Source organism: Anoplopoma fimbria, chromosome 3, assembly GCF_027596085.1.
Source record: "Anoplopoma fimbria isolate UVic2021 breed Golden Eagle Sablefish chromosome 3, Afim_UVic_2022, whole genome shotgun sequence".
Classification (NCBI taxonomy): Eukaryota; Metazoa; Chordata; class Actinopteri; order Perciformes; family Anoplopomatidae; genus Anoplopoma; species Anoplopoma fimbria.
The window spans coordinates 18906146-18928965 of record NC_072451.1 but is presented as its reverse complement, the minus strand read 5'-3'; the positions used below and the strand labels follow the sequence as shown (position 1 = coordinate 18928965).

The 22820-nt window shown below is 39.5% G+C and overlaps 1 protein-coding gene across 2 annotated transcripts in view; it reads right to left on the bottom strand.

Moving 5' to 3' along the window:
- Positions 1-2823: 2823 nt before the first annotated feature.
- The window catches only part of LOC129113336 (guanine nucleotide exchange factor VAV3-like), a 44907-nt gene continuing 24910 nt past the window's right edge, over positions 2824-22820 (bottom strand). For both annotated transcript variants that reach the window (XM_054625572.1, XM_054625580.1), the window contains exons 19-27: positions 21888-21912; positions 20067-20197; positions 17464-17529; positions 17180-17214; positions 16913-17029; positions 12719-12806; positions 12135-12264; positions 4794-4942; positions 2824-3936 (exon numbers count right to left, since the gene is read on the bottom strand). In XM_054625572.1, the coding sequence (XP_054481547.1) occupies positions 3895-3936; positions 4794-4942; positions 12135-12264; positions 12719-12806; positions 16913-17029; positions 17180-17214; positions 17464-17529; positions 20067-20197; positions 21888-21912 (783 nt within the window). In that variant the 3' untranslated portion in view covers positions 2824-3894. The remainder of the gene's footprint in view (positions 3937-4793; positions 4943-12134; positions 12265-12718; positions 12807-16912; positions 17030-17179; positions 17215-17463; positions 17530-20066; positions 20198-21887; positions 21913-22820) is intronic.

Here is a 22820-nt window from a genome sequence, read left to right as displayed (position 1 = left end):
GCGGTCAGTTACTGTGGCCCTGCTCTCACAACTGTGCCCACATTCAAAAGCAAACTCAGAACTTTAATCAGCTCCGAGGCTTATGGTTAATCACAGTGTGTGTATGTGTAATAAAACGTGCTATATACACAACATTCTCCATTTCTGCATTTGATATGCGAGTGACTAATGCATGCAACAAATGCATCTCTCTTATCTCATTCAGACAAATTAACTTTTAGGTATCTGGCCGGAGGTGAGATTTGAACCTCTTCCAAATTTTAGATGAGCTGCTCTCAAGCAAGAGAAAAGGATCAGCAAGAAAAGGCTAAAGACAAGTAGCTTGTTTCACAAAAGCAGAGATTCTTACACACAGACTGCCAACCGTGTTTCTACGCCGCCTGACAAGAGAGATAAATATGGGAATGCAACCTGTATGGCACTTTGTCTAAACTAATGGGCATTCATGCTCACTAACAGACAAATGTCACTGCCTTCAGGAGCAATTTGGTCAGTATCTTGACCAAGGACACTTCAACATGGTCTGGAGGAGCCAGGAATCAAACCGCCGATCTTCCTATTAGACGACAACACACTCCACCTCTGAGACACAGACTCTCGCATATTTATGCATTGGTCATAGGTGTGGTGTGGCATTTGTTTTGATTGGGGAAATGTGTCAGAACTAACCAGAAAGAAATGTACACAGGTTGCAAAATAGCAGTGTAAATATTGAAAATTATGGTGAAGGGGGATTGAACATTTCCAATTGTATTAATTCAAATTAAAAAAGAAAACAAAGGCCTTCACATAGCTTACATGTTCCTATTCCACAACTGCTTTCTGGTGTCTGTCTTTCCTGTTCTGATTGTTTAGCCATGATTTGAGCCCTGCCAGGTCTCCGCTATACTTTCACAACTCTGACAGACACAACTATGATTGGTGATGCAACCACAATGCTTTTGCTCCTGCAATGTAACATGTGTCTGAGGGAAAATAGCCTATTAAATTTCAAAAGTACAATTCAAAGAGTATGCTTTTATTAAATATTGATGTCACACACATGGTTAGCGGGATGTTAACGTTTGAAGGAAAACAGCATCACTTAACGCCCTTGTGCTACCTTGCGCTACAGAGAGCAGCTGTTACATCACCCTTGAATCATTCATTCTGAAACAGCTCCAAAAAAAAAGAGTTGCGGTAAAGGCAAAATCTGTGGAATGTAAAATGGCTTTCTGGTTTCTATAGTGAATAATCAAAATATGATGCAGCACGCGGTAAAGTAGACCTATACCTCCAGTTACACTCTACAATCTACCCCACACACACACGTGCCCTTTAAAAAAGTATTTGGCTTTTTTGTTGCTTTTGTGCATACGTTTTCCCTCTGCTAATTTCACATGTGTGAAGCCAAACATTAGAACTGAGCCTCTACGTTTTCCTTCAGTGCCCTTAAATGGGAATGATGTGAAATATTATCCAAGTGTGTGTACCTTCTTCCTTTTGATGATTCGTTCTATTCACTTCACAGTATCTTGGGGCCACCTGTAATTGTAGTCATTTTCGTATTCAATGAGATGGAAATTACTAGAATATTACATTTACTTGATATCTTACTCAAGCACAAGATAACAGTACAAAGTAGGCTAACTTAGGTCACTTAATGGACTCTGATTAAACTACAATAGATTTGTAAAAAGGGAAAGGGGTGGAGGGGCAATAATGACAAAAATGTAGGCTATAGTTGTATCAAAGACCCATTAACTTATAAAATACAATACATGTCAACATGTACCAAATATATACCAAACTTCTATCTATAGACTGCTCTTTGCATACAACCAATAAGGCAATCAATACAACCACCTATTTCAGTGTATAGTCTCGCTGGACTTAACCAAAATAGAGGAGAAAATTAAACAATTCAACAAAAAAATGGCCGATAATGAATGAAAAAAGTAAAAATGACACCGCAGGGGGTGAAACATCATTAAGCCACATGCAAGAAAAAGGCCCGACACTTCTAAAACATAAGCAAGACAGAGACAACACACACTTACATCAACAGTAGAAACTCCACAGCAAAAGAGGGCTGCAGTTTTATGCGCAACCTTTATTGCGCAAACACACGCGCACAATGTTACGTTGCCTAGCAATATTGACTTTTTGCTCTGCAGTTACATTCGCAGCTTGTTTGTTTCACTCACCTGTCCAGATGGCCTTTGTGTGAGTCTTGAACGTTGTGAAGTCCTCAACAATGTGCTCCACAATGTGCTCCACAATGTTCTCCAGGTTCAACTCTTATGTTCGTACTTAAAGCATAATGAAACGTCCACTCAACCTCTGTATCCCACGCGCTCCTCAAAGTTTTCAAACATTATGTGCGGAATGAGGCTCTGCAGTTATAACGTCTCAAACACACCCAACGGAGCATTGTAGCATTTAGCATGATGTAGCATGATGATATGCAGAGTTACAATCATGCTAAACTTTAAGGTACACATTCAACATGTGGAGTGTCAGCTGTGTGCAGTGTGTCAGAGCTGCCCTCTTGTGGCCATAGACACACCAGCAGCTTCAGACAGACAGGTGTACAGACATATAAGCAGCTCCTTCTTTGTTGCTACTGCTGATTTATTAATATAAATTTAAATTTAAATTTAAACAATACAAATAATAAAAATAATAATAATGATTATAATAAAAATAATCATCATATTCATATTAATTTTGAATATATATATATATGTGTGTGTTTTTTTCTAATTAGCTACTTTTTAAAAAGATACATAAGTGCACAATAAACCCCACTTTTTTACAGAAAAAAGAGTAAATTTCATCATAACTTACATCCCTTGTTTAGTTTAGCATACATACCTACCATCACCTCTAAAGATCACACATTCCTAGAGTCTTGTAATTCCTGTGCCCACTCTTTATTATCAGCTAAGCTAATCAGCTGCCTGCTGTAGCTTCATATTAAACAGACAGTGGTATTTAACTTTTTAACACATAAGTGAATTCCAAAATGTTGAACTATTGCTTTTCATTTGAGTAGGAGGGAACAATGGAAGGGTTAAGTAGGTGTTACATTTTGGAACCAATCCAGCATCTCATGAAGATGCTTTTTAAAGTCAAAGGTATTGATTCAAATAAACAATGACTGAAAAGAAATGATAACAGAATAGGAATCAAAGCTGTGAGACAAAGCTTTATCAGCAATGGATTTCAACACTTTCCACAACATTAATCCACAACTACTTTGTCTGAAGAGGTCTTGTTCTGTAATGATATGACCAAATCACTTCTGGCTCCACAAGACTAATAGTCATTAAGTTGCAAACACACCGCATGACGGATCCATCCTTCACGCTGTGGAACTGAAATCTTTAGATCCTGTTTTTCAAACAGCATCGGATCATTTCAGTGTTTCCATTTAAATATCACATTTAAACTGTTAAAAATAAAAGTCTGAACAGCTATGTTCCAACAACAGCCAAAGCTCCTCAGGTCCTGCATTTCAATTTGGTGCGGCACCTGGGCGCTGCACTGTCAGCAGGATCTGTGTTCCAGTTGGGTGACTGAGCCTGCCTGGTATTGAAACATGATGACAGTGAAGGCAAGTCTCACACCAGCCAATGGAGTCATCAATAATCAGACAAGGTGAGCATAAAGGGAGGGTGGAGGGTTATCTGGGTACGGCACATGCACTTCCCATGGGGCCGCGGGGGAAGACGGGGCCACAGAGAGGCGAGATATGGCTTGACGCTCCCGGAATCTGTGATTTGACATCTGCTCCGTGTGAGAGTCTGTCAGAGGGCAGGAGAAGGTTTTTGAGGGCCTCGCTGCTCCCTCTTTAGTCGCCGGAGGTGGTCGGCTTTGAATGGACGCTGAATAGTCATTCATCCAACAAAGTCAGTCCTCTTCTTCCACGTAGGTCGAGGGGAACCAGCCCATCTAAGAGGCAACAAAACAGGATACTATTCAGGCAGCATCACATATATTTGACAGGATTTATATTATTCATGTACTTCTTTTATTTCCCACTCTTTCTCATAATTTTGAATGGTATATTGTCCTCATGGTGGGCACCCCCAAACTAATACTCTACATGGCGCTTACAGTGAGGAGCTTCTTTATTAAGTCGGAGATTTATTTTACCCCTGCACCACCCAGGTACCCGAATATAAAGTGTGTGTATAGTCTGAAATTACTGATAAGCTTTAATTAGTTCAAACACCAAAATATTTGAAGAGTCTATACATCAGTAAATTCACTGAAACTACTGCTAAGATAGTTGAACCAACACGAAGACTTCCTTAAAAAAAAAAACCATTTTACTCGCTTAAAAGCTATGGTTGGTAACTTTGAGAAAATATTGAGTACACTAGCTCCAAAAGTCTCTAAATCTAGTGAGAAAGTCACCAAGTTGGCAAAACTGAAGACCCGTCCTTTCAGGCCTTCCTCCAAAACCACTCCCCCAAAACTCTCATAATGAATGTAAACAATGAATTATTGATTGCCGTCGGGATGTAATGAGAATTTCAACAAATATAACAAAATAGTGTTTTTGAAGATCATTTCCAAACCTTGCTTTTAGCTTTAAGGGGGTAAAAAATAATTAGAATTTTTATTCTAATTAACTGCCAGCAGAAGATTATGCCACAATATCGCGACTATGTAAAACACATTTGTTAAGAAATTCTACAATAGCTACCACTGTATATGATAATAGCAAAAATGGCACAAAACACCTTACTGAAGATAAGTGTCCCGGAATTTGCCACATTGACAGGATCCTACAGCAAACCTACCCTGCCATCGATCTCTCCCTTCCACCACCCGTTGGACATCTTGGTGTAGATCTTGATATTGTCTCCCTGCAGCAGGGAGAGCTCCCGTGTGTCTCTGGAGCAGAAGTCATAACGTGCCACTGCAACACCCACCACCCTGGGAGAAAACACTGAGACAGAGACATCTTGTCTCATTCTTGGAAAACATCTTCAATAAATTTCACAAAGATTTTAAGAATACTTTTAGGGATTCAGAATAAATTATTCAGGTTTTAAGAGCAAGTTTTTTTTTACCACAAATGGACAAGAACTATATTATCTCTGGTCCTGTGATTATGCAGCTCTCTCCTCTAATGGGTCCACCAATAACTACCACATTAACAAAATCAATGAGTCAGGCTCCATTCAACAGTTTAACATTTAATATAAAAGTACAGTTTATAGATGCGCTTTGGTTTGTCCCCTTGGGGGCACTTGAAATGTAAAGGATGCTTGCTGACTAACTTGAAACTTTACCTCAAACTGATCTTATTTTTAAACTCTAATAAAACTTTGACAAGAAAAATGTTAAGTCAAGGTCCATACCAAACTACCAACCAAGTACTAACCCAGGAAGATCACAGGGTGAACAAACGCATGAAGCACATTTCTCATAGGTACTATGATAGTACCTATGAGAAATGTGCTTCATGCGATGTGATAGTACTACTATCTCTTAAGTACAATAAGAAGCAAAGAACCCTGACTCTTGGGCCCGATTCATACTGAGTGTAAAAGCATAACAGTCATTGATGAGGGAGAAATATATAGAGCTTCCCAGCTTGGCGGAGACAAATGTACAGCAGAGAAGACAGGTCATGGATTATCATAGTCATGTGTTGATTGCATGAAATGCTGAACGCAGCACTTATCGGGTTATTCAAGGTTTTTCCTACACATGCAGGTCGGTGCTCAAATCAATTGGGAACACAGCTGTACATCGGTTATTTTACTTTATCTGTGGAAATACAGGTGACAAAGCTGGGAAGATATTCTGGATGAAAGGAATACACCTACTCCTTTATGCACACACAGGCACATTTTACCAACACAGAAGTTCAGGCCCACAAATACATTTATGCATATATATGCTTATGCACACAAAGGCAGACAAGGTCAAAGATATCATAATAGACTGTTATGCTGAATAAATGCCGTAAAATGAATAAAACGCCCACTATTCCAATGTGGGAGCATTTACTGACATTCTAAGCCTTATAGTCACACCTATTTCGAAATTAATAATAAGTCTATAATGCTATTTTTATAGTGTAACATATTTGCTGTGGTTCTTTAACAAGTGAAAACCATACAAAGTGAAGTGTATGACTCCTTTTAATTACCTGCAGTGATAATGATATTGATGAATTTAAGTTAAATGTAAATGCCAAAGCTGGCTTTGCAGCTCTTTGCCACTGGTTATTTGACAATCCTGCAGTTATCTTCACAAAGTGGGAGACATCAGAGCTGTCAGAAATTCACAATATTTCCAATTTGGATATCCAAATGGCTGACGTGAATGTTTTTTTCCCCACATGGCAAGTCGTGCGGTCGTTGCAATATGATGCAAAAGCGGAATCATTAGACTACATTATTTAACAAAGACCGGGAAAACTAGAAGGTTTGTCTTTGGAAACCTGGAAATGTGGGCATGCAGCAAGGGAGAGACAAAAAGAGTAGAAAAGATGTACCTGTACCTGACCAGAAAGGCGAGGAAGAGGGAGGAACAAAGCTGCACCCGCCAAGAGGAACTACAGAGAAACGGAGCGAGTGATGGGTGGATTGGGGGGGGTTCAGGCCGTAGTGGGAGCAAAGAGAGAACATAAGCAAAGTAAATATAAGTTTGACAGAAAAAGAGTATGAGAGAGGGTAAAAAGAGTAAGAGAGAGAGAGAGAGAGCAAATGTTGGCAAAGTCATAGAACAAGCAAAAAGCAAGGACGTCTAGGAGAGAAGTGTGAGAGAGGAGGGCCAAAACAGTGAAAGCATCAGACAATTTGTAATACTGGTCTAATAAGGTTAAATTAAAGTAAGTCTTAATGCTAAAACATGACATGATATTTTCTGACAATATGCTGAAAAATTGTACTCCAACATAGAAAACTGCAATGGAACCTAATCCTCACCTTCTTCTGTAACAGGGTAAGGGGAGGATCATTGAAAAGTCTTGAATTTAATTTTCAGAAGTATTTGCCCATAGGATTCTTTATTTGTTGATTTAAATGGTTACTTTATACACCTTTTACACGCTGTGATAATTGAATCTATCTTCTGTGGATGCTGTTGAAGCTCAGAGAGTTTCTATACAAATATCAGTTAGCTGAGGTCGTCCATGTTTTACCGAGCACTGGGACGCATTTAGATCCGATTTGCAATGGTTTGCAGCAATAATGTGCTTGACGTTTTGGTAACAGTTTGGAAAGGGCCTGTTTCTTTCCCATCATGTCAATGCCCCCCTGCAAAAAGCCAGATGCATAAAGAAATGGTTTTCCTAAGTTTGGTGGGGAAGACCTTGAATGCCCCGCATGTGCTGTGACCCAGGCCTGACCCTGCCTGAAAAAAACAGACCATCCTCGTTCCTTTGAATAAGGCCAGTTGCAGAGCGCTCTAGCCAAAAAAATGCAGCAAAAAAGCTGAACCAGGCTCAACTTTTGCTACAATGCAACACAATGTCACCCAGCAAGGCGCTGTAGTGGCCAATCAAATGGAAACAGTAAAACATTTTTTATATAATTGAAAATGTAAAGTCATCCCATTGGTACTTGAACATGCCTCTTTGTGTTAAAGGTATCCTATGTAGCATTTTCAGTTGTCGTTTGTAAACACATAGCATTCAGAGCTGGCCACTTCTCCTTCAGAGATAGAGCACAGTGGTGGTCGAGCGAGCCAGAGAGTAAATGAAGAGAGGGAGCGGTCTATACATTGTTTTTTTAGAAAATGACTGCATGTAATACCTTGACGTTAAAACATGTCTGTTTTCACTCTGAACGTCCACTTTTTGTCAAACAGCAGTAGCTGATTTCACTGATGTTCGTGTGGGAGCAAAACCCTGCAGTTGGGTGTTAAAAACCTTGTGGAGAGCCTCCCTAGAAAAGTTGAGGCTCTTAGCATTATGTAGCAGCATATTGACTCCCACGTTTTTGATATGAGGTGTTCAGCTGCCTACATGCCTTTGCCTAAGTCGTGTAGCCTCTATAATCTTCGCCCGATCATACCGCACCACATAGCAATAACAACCCTTTTGAGCGAACAACAGCAGCAGTGTGGGGGTAAGTATATGTCTGAGCACAGCACGTCGGCATAACAAGGCAATCCACGATGCAGAGCCAATGACGTCTGCTTCCATATGAAATGCCATCGAGCCAGCAGACCCTCACACTCAGAAAACCACTTGTTGCCATCTCAACAATACGGCTACATGACTTCTTTCTCTCCCCCCATAGGGATAAATACAAGCCAGTATGTGTCAAATGTTTGTCTGATCAGAGTACATCCAAACGACTATACACATAGTAAAGTATATACAGTATAAACAAACAGATATATGTATGTGTTAGTGTAAAAAATAACATTTACTGAACATACAGTACAGCCATAAACTGGCACTAGGATTTGATACTACAGCTGATACAGTTTAGTCTGTTAAAACTAAATATCCTGCATTTTTAGAAATAATTTTGGCAGATTTTGCATTGTATTCACTTATAATCATGAATTTAAGACAGCAGAACTGTATATCCTGATAACACTGATGCTTGAATACAAAATGATTTTAGGTTATTTCCAATCCCTAACATTCACAAACATGCACAGAAGGCAAGCAATCAGCCAGACTAAATTAAAGATGCTGGCTTTGGCTCCTCCAAACAAATGACAAGTTTTGATGGTTTTTCCATAGTTCTGCATCTTGTGATCGTTTGCTCAGCCTTGCATTCTGTTTTCTTTGCTATGAGGTGTCTGTTTTGGGATTCAAACCATTTTGTGTATGTGTGTGTGTGTGTGTGTGTCTGTTTTTTGTTTTGGCATGACATCTGTCTTTCCACAGAGGCTGTTTACCAGACAGAGAACGTGGTGCCCACACTAAGTCTGTCTATGGGGGTGGACGACTTAAGGCAATAATAATCTATCCCGGAATGCATTGAGGATCTGTCAAGGCTTTCTCACAGAAGGAAGCGCGCTGAATGGCAGCGATGCACAAACACACCTCTTGCAGAGCTACTTTGAAGCCTGATGCGCTGGGAGACCGAGGCTGCCAACGGAGGCAGAGGGACAAGGATGTAGCAGAATTTTACATCCGAACAGACACAAAAGGCTAACTTTGACTTTGTTCCGGCGTTCGTCTGCTTGCCTCTGCTGTGGCGGCTGTGGGTGTTTACACGTACGCCTCTCTTTAAGTTAAGACAGTTTACCTCCAGCTGCTTTCTGCTCTTTTACATCAGATCATATTTGCAAACTTTTCACAGTTTTGTGGAAACAGGCGCGGTCCCTCAGTTGGACCAGGGGTATTCCCCAGGTGTGTGTTGGCAGCGGGCGGCTGTCACACACTTTTCTCCGCTTGCCAACCCAAGTGAAATGTCATGTCCTGTCAGGAAAATTGTGAAGCCATCTCAGAGTAGGGTAGCATGCGGAGTGTGACGTTTGGAGTAGCAGGCTCCTGGTGCTTGCCTGGGGCATTGGGCCCTAACTGGGACCTCTCTGCCAAGCCTGGAGAGCTGCTGAGGCTCCTTTCTATTTCTTTCACTCACCGTCTCTCTCACTCCCTCCTTTGTCTTTTGCTCTCCCACTGTTTCTCTCACCCCCTCCCCCTTTGTACCCTGTGTCTCCCTTACTCACACTTGGAATTAACATGCCATCTGTATTTTGATATCTCATCTGGTTAAGGAAAAACACATTAATTCAAGGTGCAAAAGCATGAGGAATACATTGCAATTTGAAAAGGATTGGATCAGCTAGATCTCATCTAGAGGTGGTCCAGCTTGTATTGAATATCTCCAAATGTAATCTGTACAATTTGGTCGCATTTTTAAAGAAATGGTTCAACATTTACGGAAATATACTTGTTTGCTTTCTTGCCAGGACTGATTGATACCTCTTTCTTCAGTACCTTAAATACAACACTAGAGCCAGGAGGTGATTCCTTATCTTAGCATAAAAACGTGTCATATCCCATAAATTCTCTTTTTAAACATTAGTTTAAATAAATGAGATAATGTATTCATTTGTGAGCGGTAAAAGGTAAAGATCTCAGCTTGCTATTTCCTCCTGTTTCCAGTCTTTACACTAAGCTAAGATATCATAAGTTGCTCTGAACTAACTGAACAGACAAGAGAGTGTTATCAATCCTCCCATCTACCTCTTGGTTATTTCAAAGATTATTTAACTCCACTTCCAAGAGCTGAAGATGACCCTTTCATGAACGGGGCCTTTTCACTTGTAACCTCCATTTCTACCTGTTTCCTTTTCTTTACTCTCTCCCAACCTCCCATTTATCTCATTCTTTCCCTTTCTTACATCATTGTCTTTCTCACTTTGTACACCCTTTTTGTCATTTCCACCTCTGTTCTCTGTCTCTCTCTCTCAGACTCTCAATTCCTAACCTGCCTCTTCCTTTATTCTGCTTCTTCCTCAAGACCTTTCTCCTTCACATGCCTCCTCAGAGTGAATGAGCATCTGCGTCTGTCTCCGAGGGCCAGTAATGACGCAGGGACTGGACTTGTTGAACTTAAGCACACGTGTGCATTTATTCATGCCTGTTAATGTCATCAGGCTGAAATCAAAGATGCTGCTTTTCCTCTTACAGCTAATAATTACCTCTTAAACACGGTGATGGTACTTCAGCAGTACACTACTGGGTGCATCTTTCATTTTGACCCTGTGAAAGCCTCTGATATTTGAGTCAAACAGTGTTTCTTTATAACATCTGATGTTATTTTGATCCAGATGGATGAGATCTGCCCCATAATTTGCTATCTATCAGATCTATCAGATAACCTAAAACACTGACACAGAGGGTCAGCACTGGCTAAACCACTTGTTTCTTTTCCTTTTTAGTAAAAATAAAAGTATTTTTTGTACAATTGTTTTATCTTGTTTGATTCAAGTTCAGAATAAGAAAAATTACACCTTCACTGAAATGGAGGTGGATCCATTTTTGTATCTATTTATACTGTATTTTATTTAATCATTACTAAATTATAAAAACGAAAATTGAAAAAAGGAAATTTTAACATCTACAATTACATTACATTACATTACATATAATTCCATGACAACTAGGCAAAAAGGTTGAATGTACATTGACAGTAATGAATCATTTGACGGTATAATTTCAACACTTTTTGATTTATCATTTTGGATGAATAGATAGAAACATGATAGATCACAATCAATGACTGGAACTGGAATATAACACACAAAACTTATCAAAGTAATTGTCATGGATTTATTATAAAGCCAATTTATCAAAACTATTTTGACTATATATATATATATATATATATATATTATTTTTATGTTTGACATCTTACATCACCAAACTAAACTACAGTTAGCACTATTTACTAGTGTTATAAAGCCATGGCAAACATTCTAAATCCGACCAAGGTCTGGCTCCCAAGTCATAAGGAGATAAAGCCCTGTGTATGTAGTTAAATGTAATTGAATTGAATGTTGAATTTGACTTCATTGTGATAATGACAAAAGAAGACTAATCAAGCAAAACCGAGGAGATACGTCTCCTAAGGAAAACTGCTGCAGTCTTTCACACTGCGCTGTTCTGCAGGGAGTCCTGTTAGCTCATTTTGCCAAATATTTCTAACATGTCTCACACGTCAAAGACAGGACTACCTCAAGTATTAAGACACGTTTTTAACTTAATAACCGGGCAATAGCTCTGCCATCATGATTTTGTAACGTAAGGTTGGACATTTTTCTACAGTACTTAGAAGTCAGTACAGTACATCAGCTGGTCTATAGTAAGAAAATATAGCAGGTGAGATACTGATTTCAGCAAACTTTTTTTTTTTCTGCCCTCAGTTTGTTCTTTTGTTACTATTTGATGACCTGGAGAATATCAGTTTTGGTGTGTTTTGGTCCTACAGAAGCTTAACAAGCAGGACTACTTCCCAGGGAAAAACAATTCACTTTACTTTATCTGAACTGGACAGTTGTAGCAAAACCCACCTTTCCTGTATCCCACACAGGTCAAAACATAAGCTTAGAATTACTTTCAACTTTAACAGGCTGAAGATCTGATCTGGTAGCATTTCCCTCTGTCATACACAGTCTCAAGGAAGGAAATGTGGATGTTTGTGAAGCAGACTCACCACTGCCAGCCCTGGTAATGGCCTTGGGCATGCTTCCATTGGACAGCTCCCTATAGGGCAACTGCAGAGTGGTGTCAAGACTGCTGAAACCCTCCTTCAATGAATGCTGCTTGTAGTAATCCACCAAGTCCTGTTAAACAAGCACAATAAAAAAAAATACCATTCCCTTAACAATGATAATCCAGGGTGAATATAGATGGCTTTGTGTACAAATGGATAGAAATGAAAGCAAAGAAATGTGGGCCAAATTGGCTTTAGAGGAAATGCTTGTTTGATCTTGATTATACATCAGCAGCCATTACTGAGGAAGTGTTCCTGAGAAGGGCAACGAACTGCAGTTTATCTTTATATCTGCCCATTTAAATTGAAACAAGCCAATATTAGCTACTGATATACAGGCAGTTGCCTCAAACATGCTCTTGTAGCTTTGTGAATGTGTACACAAATGTAGAAATAAACCAGTAGTAGGCACATCTAATCCTTGTACAATATACAAGGGTGCTGCAAAAGCAATGTAATGTCAAAATGATTATACTCATTAATGCTACAGTAGTTTAAATCCATACAAAGTTAAAAGCCTTTACCTGCACAGTCTTGAACAGCCGACTCTCAGCGATGTAAAAGCAGCAATCCTTGGTCAGAATCTTAATGTGCTTGACTTTATCTTTGAACCTGTGGAGGATGAATAAGACATGGGCTGCTAATCAACTATACATGCTTTCACATCAATCCAGTCTCTATGGTGAGCCGTCACGAAGGTCTGTCTCAGCTGACTGCCGGTTGCCACGCTGAGGTGCGCCAAGCAGCTATGTTTGACAAGAACACCTCAGGTTTTCCCTGCTGTAGAATACACTCAAATCAGATAATAATAGAAGCATCAAAGGATAACTAAGTCTTACCCTGTAAGATTAATTAATACTGCATACCAGTGTCTGATTGCGACCCTTTATTACAGGTAAAGTCGTTTTACCGAACTGAGGTTTTTCTTCTTTGTTTGATTTGAAATGTTTTGCGAGGTATTAGAAGCTAAAAGTAACAAGTAATTAAGAAACATATTGTTTTGCATGTTAACCCACTCAGCTTTTAAATAATGCAGTTTAAAGCAAAATTAATGAAGTAGTATTGTTTTAAATGCCCCACATATCAACAGCAGCAAAAAACAAAAACTAAATTTATGATTTAAATCCAATAATGGTTTCTTTGCCAAACATTTGAGTAGTGTGGACAAACTGTTCCACCAAACAGTGATTGGCTGTTCACTGTTTGAGTCGGAATTCCCGAGTTCCCAGTCGGCAATTTCAACTCGAACGCTCCACTGAAGTCAGATTTTTGACTCTGAGATTCAGGAGAACCTCACCAGCCTGACCTCAAAATAAAAGATGGCTGCCTTATATTAGCACTTGTGTTTTATTTGTGTCTCATTACATTAGACGTACACACAGTGCTTTCCTTTGCTATGGTTGTGTATGTGTAAAATATCACATAATGTCTTCTTATCAACTGGTATTTCTAACAATGGCTAACCTGGATAGAACTGGTAAAGTTAACTTCAGACTTGTTGTACTGGAACCCCGTCACCTTGGGTGTGATGTCATTCCCAGCTACAATCTCCTACTTCCAAGGTAAAATGGAAAGCAGCATTGCTACACCTATGTAAGACAGAACCATTTTCATACTGTGTACTAAATATATAGTATGTACTATCTGCAAATCTATTGAAGAATTAACATCTTGTACTGACAGGAAAAAATACAAATGGTGATCCAAAACACCACAACAAAGCCAACATTTGTATTTAATGTCACCGCCATTAATGATAGGCTTTTTTCACTGCAAACCTTTTGACAAATAGTAGGAAAAGCACAGGAGCACTTCACATAATTAACGATAGGTTTGTTCAATTGAACTTTATTACTAAGCCCTGTTGGTGAGCCAGGATACACAGTTGGAGGACTCTGAAAGCAGTGAAAATAAATGGAATGCAGCCCTTATTAATTCCAACAGTGGTTTTCCTGCTTTCAGTCAAAATATCTGGTGTGAAAAAATGGAAATGTTCTTATTTTTCTTTTCTCTATTTTCTTTCTGTTAGTTTTTCTTATGTCCAATTTTTTTAACAAAGCACCTCTATCCGGAAAGACGCATTTAATGTGCTCAATCAATTCAACATGGAAAAATGTACCACAAATAACGTACTGTAGAGTATGTGAGATAGGATGCTATTGAATAAATAATTAAATTATAATTTAATCTTATGTCATTTGAGAATAGTAGCTCATGAAAGCTTCTTTATTGAAAATATTGCAGGCCAACTTTGAAAATACACTGTTCAGTGCATACCTCCTGCAGCATTGTGCAATTGAAAGCACAATGCTATATATTGCATGTCTCCCATGAGGTGAAATGCAAGTATTCCAATGCAGTGTATAACGCATGAGAAGCATATGATATCTGATGTGAATATATATATGAATATATGGCGGGTAATGCGTTATTGATGTGTGTTGAGTTATATGGTGCATAACACAGGGAGACAGCTGAGCCCTGTTTGGTGAGTATTTCCCACCTCCTATAGACGTCCAAGGCTGCACACACAAACACACAGAAACACCATTGAACACACACAAACAAACTGTAGTGTCTAGTGACACTAGGCAGTTCCGGTTGATTAGTAGCAGCTCTCATATGAGGCACCATTATCTCAAACGGCCATCCTGATAATGATCTTAAGCAGTGAGACAGGCAATTAGGATTGGAGTGTTCAATAGCGGCCCCTGTACATCAAAGCTTCGAAAGAGGGACGGTATGAGTCCACCAAACCAAATGGGCTGGAATGGTGTGTCACTGGCTAAATAGTGCTAACATCCAAACACCATTCAGAGTGCACCCTCAATCATTATAATCTCTTGGAGCTGTCATGTCAGGTCGGGGGGGATCCGATAGTCCTTTTTTTTAAAAGACTAAACAAGCTTTGATGCAGCCTGAAAGATATTCACTGGTTAAATGGCCAGCGTTGTATTTCAAAAGGCAGCTACGGAGGCACTCAAGTTGCAGATAAAGCAGCCATTTATTAAAGCCTAAAGGGATGGATGTTTTATCTTAAATTCCAATGCATTGCTAGCCTCCTTTTGAAATACATTTCCAAGACTGGTAGCCAAAGAAACAGCAAGTGGTATGATGCAAAGCTATCAGGCTCTCCTTGAACACATGTCTGGGCAGAAGAGACAGACAAAAGATAGACGGTAAAAAAAAAGATCATCCAATTCCACCTCTTCCCCATGCTGCACTCAGCTGAGATAACTGAAATTAACTGCTACAATGTTTAGATACGAGGTAGGTTCAAATAAACCTTGTGCCACTGACACAGAAAGGGTGAATATACTCTAATTAGAAAAACATACTCTAAATTAACTCTGGTGTCTAGCCATGGAGGAAGTTTTGCTTTTCTTTGCGCAGGTTAAGGGATATTTTTTTACCTGTAACGTAAGCATAATTTAAAGTTTGATGCTCAGAGCCTTCAAATAAAAAACAGCAATAATTATTTCTTGAAATAGACCTCACTGTCAACAGTTTTCTTATTTAGGTAGTAGTTACAATGAAAACTATTCACAGTGAGGTCTGGAAATCATGCTTCAAATGCAATATTGAAGGATGGAAGAAATGTGTGTCAATAAACAACAACTGCTGGTTCATTGTGTTCTTGTAAAACAGTTATTAAATTCAGATGGCTTTCACACTTTGACCACCAAAATAATGCAAATACAAACATAAGTTGCTTAAAACGTCCCTTTCCCGGTGTTTACAATATGCAAACTCAGCTCAAATTTAGCAACAGCTGGGGTTTAATGTTATTGGCCTGGTGCACAATCCCCATAACAGTGAACTGCTGAGGTACTGAACAAGAACAGAAATGAAAACAAAATCACAAATGTAATAAGCAGCCGCTGATATGCCCACCTATTGAGTTCAGGTTTATCCCAAAAAAGAACTATTAGCTAACGTTAAGGCAAAAACAACATCCTGCTGCAGGCTTCATATAACCATTAGTCAAATGCACTTAACTGATTCTAGTTTAGCTCACGTACAAGTTAAAGTTGCCATAGTAATTTCATGAGTAGCAATACTTTGAACAAATCCAAATGCCATTTCTAATCTATAGCTAACTTTCTGAATAATGAATGTCATAACATGATTACTGCAAAGCCTTCAAATTCAGGGGCCCCAAACAAACAACAGTTTATTTTTTTAAGAGGCTGAAAGCTTTAAGACAGATACCTTAAACTTGAGCAAAACTCTTTGCTTGATACAACTAGACTAGTGAGAAAATGTGCTTATTTGCAATTTGGATGAAATAACACTTTAAACTTAATTCTGTCCTCCACCTTCTACATTTTAGCATCAACTGTGATCCATTAGACAAGATAAACTTTTTTCCGTCCTCCATGATAATAAAGTCAGCATAACTTCTTGATTCTGTCTTTGGCATGAGTAGAATACAGCATGACCTCCTTCTGCTGTGGCCCTTCCACCTTTAACATTTGATGAGCTGCTTGTTTTCATACACCACACTATTGTTGTGCAGAGCTATTATTTTCATGTGTGCATTTTGTTTGCTTGAATGATTCTTGCCACTCGCCTCTCAGAATAAGGTGTTTTAAGCCCACAAGACTGCTGCTGACTATGTGTGTTCTGTTTACTCCCCCACTCTTGGTCAACTGTAGTGAGTGAAAATTGTAGATTTCGATTGTAAATAAATGGAAACAAGCCATCATGTCACTTACTTTATACTAATGGCGTATTCAGTGCACTCTTTACTCCTGTGTCGAACCAGATAGGTGCTGTTCTCTCGGTCCAGAAGCTCCACCTCAGCCTGGTATCTCTCCATAGGACCTGCAAACCTGAACCAGCCATAAACAACTACTGCCCTTAGACTGCAATCAATCATTCCAAACATGAGGATGAGAACAGTCCATACAATCAATAAAATAGAGTGAAAATGACTTGTGGTTATTGTAAGCAATCTACAGCCATTTGTTTTCATCGCTTACCAGAGCTGGGCCGAGTAATCGACAGGTTTTGGAACCTGGCATGGAAGAGAATTGTGGTTATTTTGTATTTTTATGGAGTCGATACACGAGATGTGGAGGTCATTTGTGGTAATATGATATTCAAGCCACATCTAATGGCTAAAATCACTCTTCTATAGTGAAAAAGTGCAATTGAAAAGAACTACTATTTCTTTGCCAAGACATCAATAGAAGCCATTATCCACCAAATGCATTGTAATCACACGAAATGTGTCTTATTGATTACGAAAAATATGTACACTTACACATGGGCAAGGCCTCACAGCGTCACTTGGAAAGAAGCCAATCTTGCTTGTCGCCAGAATTTTTCCCTGCAACGGCAACTGGCTGTTAATCGCATTATATTTGTCTGGGAGCAGCGACACCTCTATCTCTCTCTTTCTCTCCTCTCTTACTTTTCCTCTTCCCCTCCCATACTCACTCCAATAAATCCTCAGCAATTAGCACACAACAAGCAGTACATCTAATTTGCAGCCCAAGTTAATTATGGTTCAAACTCTGCCGGCAGTTAGATTTGTACTGCATCAAAACAAGAGCCTCGTTTAACACGAAATAATGGATCTTATTCTGGTCTTTGAATATCCAAACAGCGTGAGCTCTCTGGCTTGCACTAAAGACTAACAATTGCATTTTAGCTAACCCGCCTCAAGCACAACACAAGCTTTTTATGAAATTCATTAATTCCTTCAACAAACATAGCGTAGAGAGACTTGTTTTCTCCAACTGAAAAAAGAACACTTTAGTAAAACAAATTACATGATTTTCCTTCAAACTTCCAAACTTGCCCCTACATAGATGCATAGATCTTCAGTTTAATTCAAACCTTAATTCTCTATCATGTACATCTCGTAGACTCTATATATATATAGAGAGAGAGTGATCATTTGAGTTACCAGTTTTGAGTTTGAGGTCAATTTGCAGTCCATTGAGTCAATCTGAGAAGACAGTAAGTGTTGAGGGCATGTGGAGCTCCTCATTCGGCTTCCTGCCCTGTTTATGCTTTCCTCCTCACTCCTCTTTATTAGAGTATGAAATGCTTTTTGGGACCGTGCAAGCCCCGGCAGTAACTAGATTGGAAAGCGAATCTTTACCCATCTCTATGATTCATTCTGTGTAATAACATTTCATCAAAGGTTTTTTGAGTGCCCCTCTCTATTTGTTATGCCTTCGATAAGCGTATGATAAAGATTAAACTTATTACTCTGTTGGCATAAATAGGCAGCATCCAAAGGATCAAATGAAATTACAGTGATTGATTGTATTGTTCTGCCAGTGGGATGGGGGATAATTGCCTCCTGGGTATCAGGGGATATGAATTCTCAATGTTCTGTAACTCCATCCTCTGGCCCCACAGGGGACGCTGAAGATTAAAAGGTACCCTGTGGAGGTTTCATTGTAAACAAACAGGGTTTTCTTGAGATTCAGTGTTTCCCACCAAAAGGCATTGGATGTGACCGTAAGACCTAACAAACTTGTTGCGAGCACTAGCAAAGCTTTTGTTTTTGCATGCGTTGAAACTTGTATTGTTTCTATGAGATTGTAGTCTTAATTGTCTTCTTTTTTATAACTGCACCATACATCTTTCAGCTCATTACTGCCACCAGCTGTTGACATGCATTACCGCAGTCACTGCAGAATTTTTTGCGGAAATGTAAATGTGAAGAACACAGACTCCAAAACATAAATATATTTAACAGACAACATTTTATCATGATTGATACAGTGTCTAATAAATTATATATGTGGTTTGGAGAACACTTTTATATTGCCTTGCACCTGTGATATTGATGTCATTGCAATCATTCACTGCCCTGCAAAGCCCCCAAAAAAGAAAAAGGTGGATAGCCTTGTTTTTTATCATGCATAGGACAGGTAATTACACAAATTTCTATTATCAATTAATTCCTTTAATTATCTCCTCCCAGCATTGTCACCATGGTAACAAACCATGCAGTGCCATCAGGTCTACAGCATGACATTCTGCTAGCCGTTCTATCGGCTTACAAAAAGCCTCCTCGCATTCATGTCCTCACCCTCCACCTTGTGCTCTGTCACAACAGAGAGAAACATGGAGTATAGGAAATCGGGCTAACCGCCAACTCCCGGCCGTGCCGTTGGCAAAGACTGTGGTCTGATTGGAGCAGCACCAACTGGTGGATGAGGCTTTAATGCCGCTGTAAAGCAGAGTGAGAAACAGCTAGGGAGGCTGCCGGAAAGACCCTAGATAATCGGCCATCCTTTCAAAAATAGATAAGGTCGAACGCTGTCAACCGTTGGCTGACCTCGTGAGATGGTTGCTAAATGTGCCCGTACATGAGGTGGTGCACCAACCATTAAAACATCCTCCAGAGGTTCCAGTGTCTGCTGTTTTATTGTCTCAGTGTGGCACTCAATTAATCAACTAAAGCCACTAATTGGTTAGATCATCTGGTGTAGGCTGTGATTCAATCTGAGGAGTGAAAAAACAGACATATACCCTATTTTTAATGCAACAGGGGTTCTGAAGAGTTCATACAGATCTTCGACTGATATTTCTAATTAACGCTGAGCTCATAATAATATGAAATTTATGGCTCACCTTACTGGACACAGAATGTGATAAAACAACCCCAATATCATTTGTGAGATAAATTGTTGATGTCAACCCATTAATATGTCTTTTAAAGCTTTTGCAGATAGTGGGACATCAAAGAGTAAGAGCGAAGAGGTGACACGCAGCACGGCTTCAAACCCACGACACTGCAGAGACATTGCGTGCACCGAACCAACCCTGTGAGCCGTGACATGTTATTTTTTCATGGAGTCACAGATGTCGAGATAAAACCAAGATGAGCCGAGTGACACGCACCTGCCACCAGGAGCTGTGCAGGTCGGCAAACATCAGTTCAATGACATCCCCCGCATGAATGCTTAGTGGGGGCCCACACTGGGGACAAGGGATGCCACTGTAGTCTCTGATCACAACCATCCTGGGTAAACCTAGCAGACAGGGAATACAAACACATTTATTCTCACACTTTTAAACATTTATCAGAGATTCTTATACAGAGGGACATACAGCAGGTGCAAGAGTGTAGCCTGATTTATCATTACTTCTAGGTAATAGATCAAAAATACTGCAACCAGGTATGACATAAGGAGAAGGGCAACACCGATGAGATGTGGGAATAAGTAATAAACATTTGAATCACAGAGCGCTATGTTGCTCAGAAAACGACTAAAATGAAAAGCTCAGATATTCAAAGTATTCTGCTAGATATCGGGAGTTAAACTTTATGTTAATACTTACTTTAACTGAAATTGTGAACCCAAAGCTTTATAGTCTACAGGGACCTCTTACTCCCCATAGAGCCAACTGTAGCCTAGCCCAAGCGGACATGCAAAATCATATGTTTGAAGTATTTAATTTTACTTCTGACCTTCTCCTTACTGACAGCAATGTCACAGTAATACGGAGACTTCTAAATTACTGCAGCAAGGTTAGGTTGGCAAAAAACAAAATTCTGCATCAAAACTTCATTGTATTGGATTGACAGCAGAAGATGCAGATACTTCAAAACGTGGGCAAATAAAACCAAAACTATCTGCCTGACTAAATATCAGTAGAGGTGAGCAAGACATTTTCTGTTTTTTAAAAACCCAATTTTAGTTCTTGTACCAATCATGTGTACAAAGCAAATACCCTCACTGTCATTGTGCTAAATATTTAAACACAGTTAATCCCTGGCGTTAAAATACATGTCTAAACCACAAGATTGGCACCATCCTAAAAAGCAGCGATTGACTCTTGCAGGAAATTAATCTCTTTGATTCCTGTAAGTTGCGGCTCCAATCTTTCCTCAGCATAGCAGACAAGCACAGCCACAAGCATCCGGCTGAGCATAAGACTAAACACCCCTGCCAGCTTAAAAGACACAGCCACTTACTCTCCACAGACTCACACATCTAGCCCCCTCAGGCACATCTCCCTGCCAGCCACGGCTCCCCTGCGAACCAGCCCGAGGAAACCATTGGCTCACGGTGACCCGCAGATGAATTGAATATCTAACATTCATGTTTTTAATAAGAACAATAAGCACGGCTGTGGCTCTCTTTCTTATGGAAATTGATTTAACACAAAGGCACATCTCAGCGGTTGGGGCCGAGGCATATAGACAGCTGGAAGTGCTTTTTCCGCCAGCATCTCTCCTGCCGAAGTCCTCATAATGATTCCACCCACTCCCATTCATTTCAATGCCGTCTTGGGTTAAGGCATCACGGCATGCGGTGAGAAAAGGGCTTTTTTTGTGCATCCTTCTGCATCCTATTATGAATTTGTTATTTTTACTCAAATATATTTGACAAAAGGAAAGTGTTATTGCTAATTTCTTCCTTGGAACCCTGTGTGTGAGCAGGAGCGATTCATGTCACTGCATTTATTTCTTTGCAGTGGGGAGTTGAATAATATTTGATCACAAATGTGAGGGGGGGTATGATAACATCTGAGGGTTAGCTTCAAACCACCATCTATCTCCTCCAGGTTTCACTCTGGCCTCCAAATAACCGTCTCCTTTTCATCCTGTCTGTGTTTCTGATTTGTTACAGGGCCAAGATGAAAGCAGCTTAAGAGGTACCACGTAAAGCCCTTAGCAGGTCTACAAAAGTGGTGAAGTGGTCAAGCCATACTGACCTGGGTCTGGTGGTGTTGTGTTTTCCTGTGAATGGAGAGCAAACGTAAGCAAGAAGGAGAACAAAAAGGGGGAAAAAAGAAAGACAGAGAGAAATATGCAGAGAGAAAGAGGATATGGAGAGGCCATTCTTACTCCTTGTGCAGGTTCAGTCCGACCTGAAGAATGTGTCATACTCTTTATACAATCATCCTTGAGTGTTATACTCTCCAGGTTTTTCTTAATTTATTTTCTTTCTAATTATTATCCTCATTTTGTCTACAACCCACCTTTGTATCATAGGGTGTTCACTTTTTAGATTAACTGTCACAAATAGATGAAACAGGAATTTCTGAAAGGCAAACTTGAAGTTCTTGCATTGGTTGTGAAGTGGGAGGATTAATTCTGTCCATCAATGGTTTCAAAAGTAAAAGCCCTCATCATTTTCTTACAGGTGACAAATGTCGAGCTTTTATATGTGCCAAAGGAATAATTATATACAATATAGATTTTAAATGTTTAAATATAGTTTTATTAGGAATTGTGTTAGGACTACACTGTAGCATTTTCCCTCTGGTAGCTCTGTGTTGCTGTCTCCCTAGTGTAGAAACACCTTTGCTCTGTTTGTGACTGTCTCCTGACTAAGGATGCTTTCCGCTGAATATCTAAGGGAAGTTGTGAGCTGCACTTTATCAAATTACACAATGGTGAGATTTATTTCTGATCAGAAGTGTTTTCAGTTATTTTTGGTTTGCCACCTCTTGTGAAGAGCAGCACACACCAGCTTCTTTAAACTTTTTCAGAGAGTCCCAAATGGGGTTATGAGTCTGACGGTCTGAAGAGGATACTACAATGTAAGCAGGGCAATAACATTATGCACAGCTAGATTTTTCCTTAAAATATTACGACTTTATTGTCAGTAAATCATGACTTTATTCTCGTAAAAAAATTAAGTG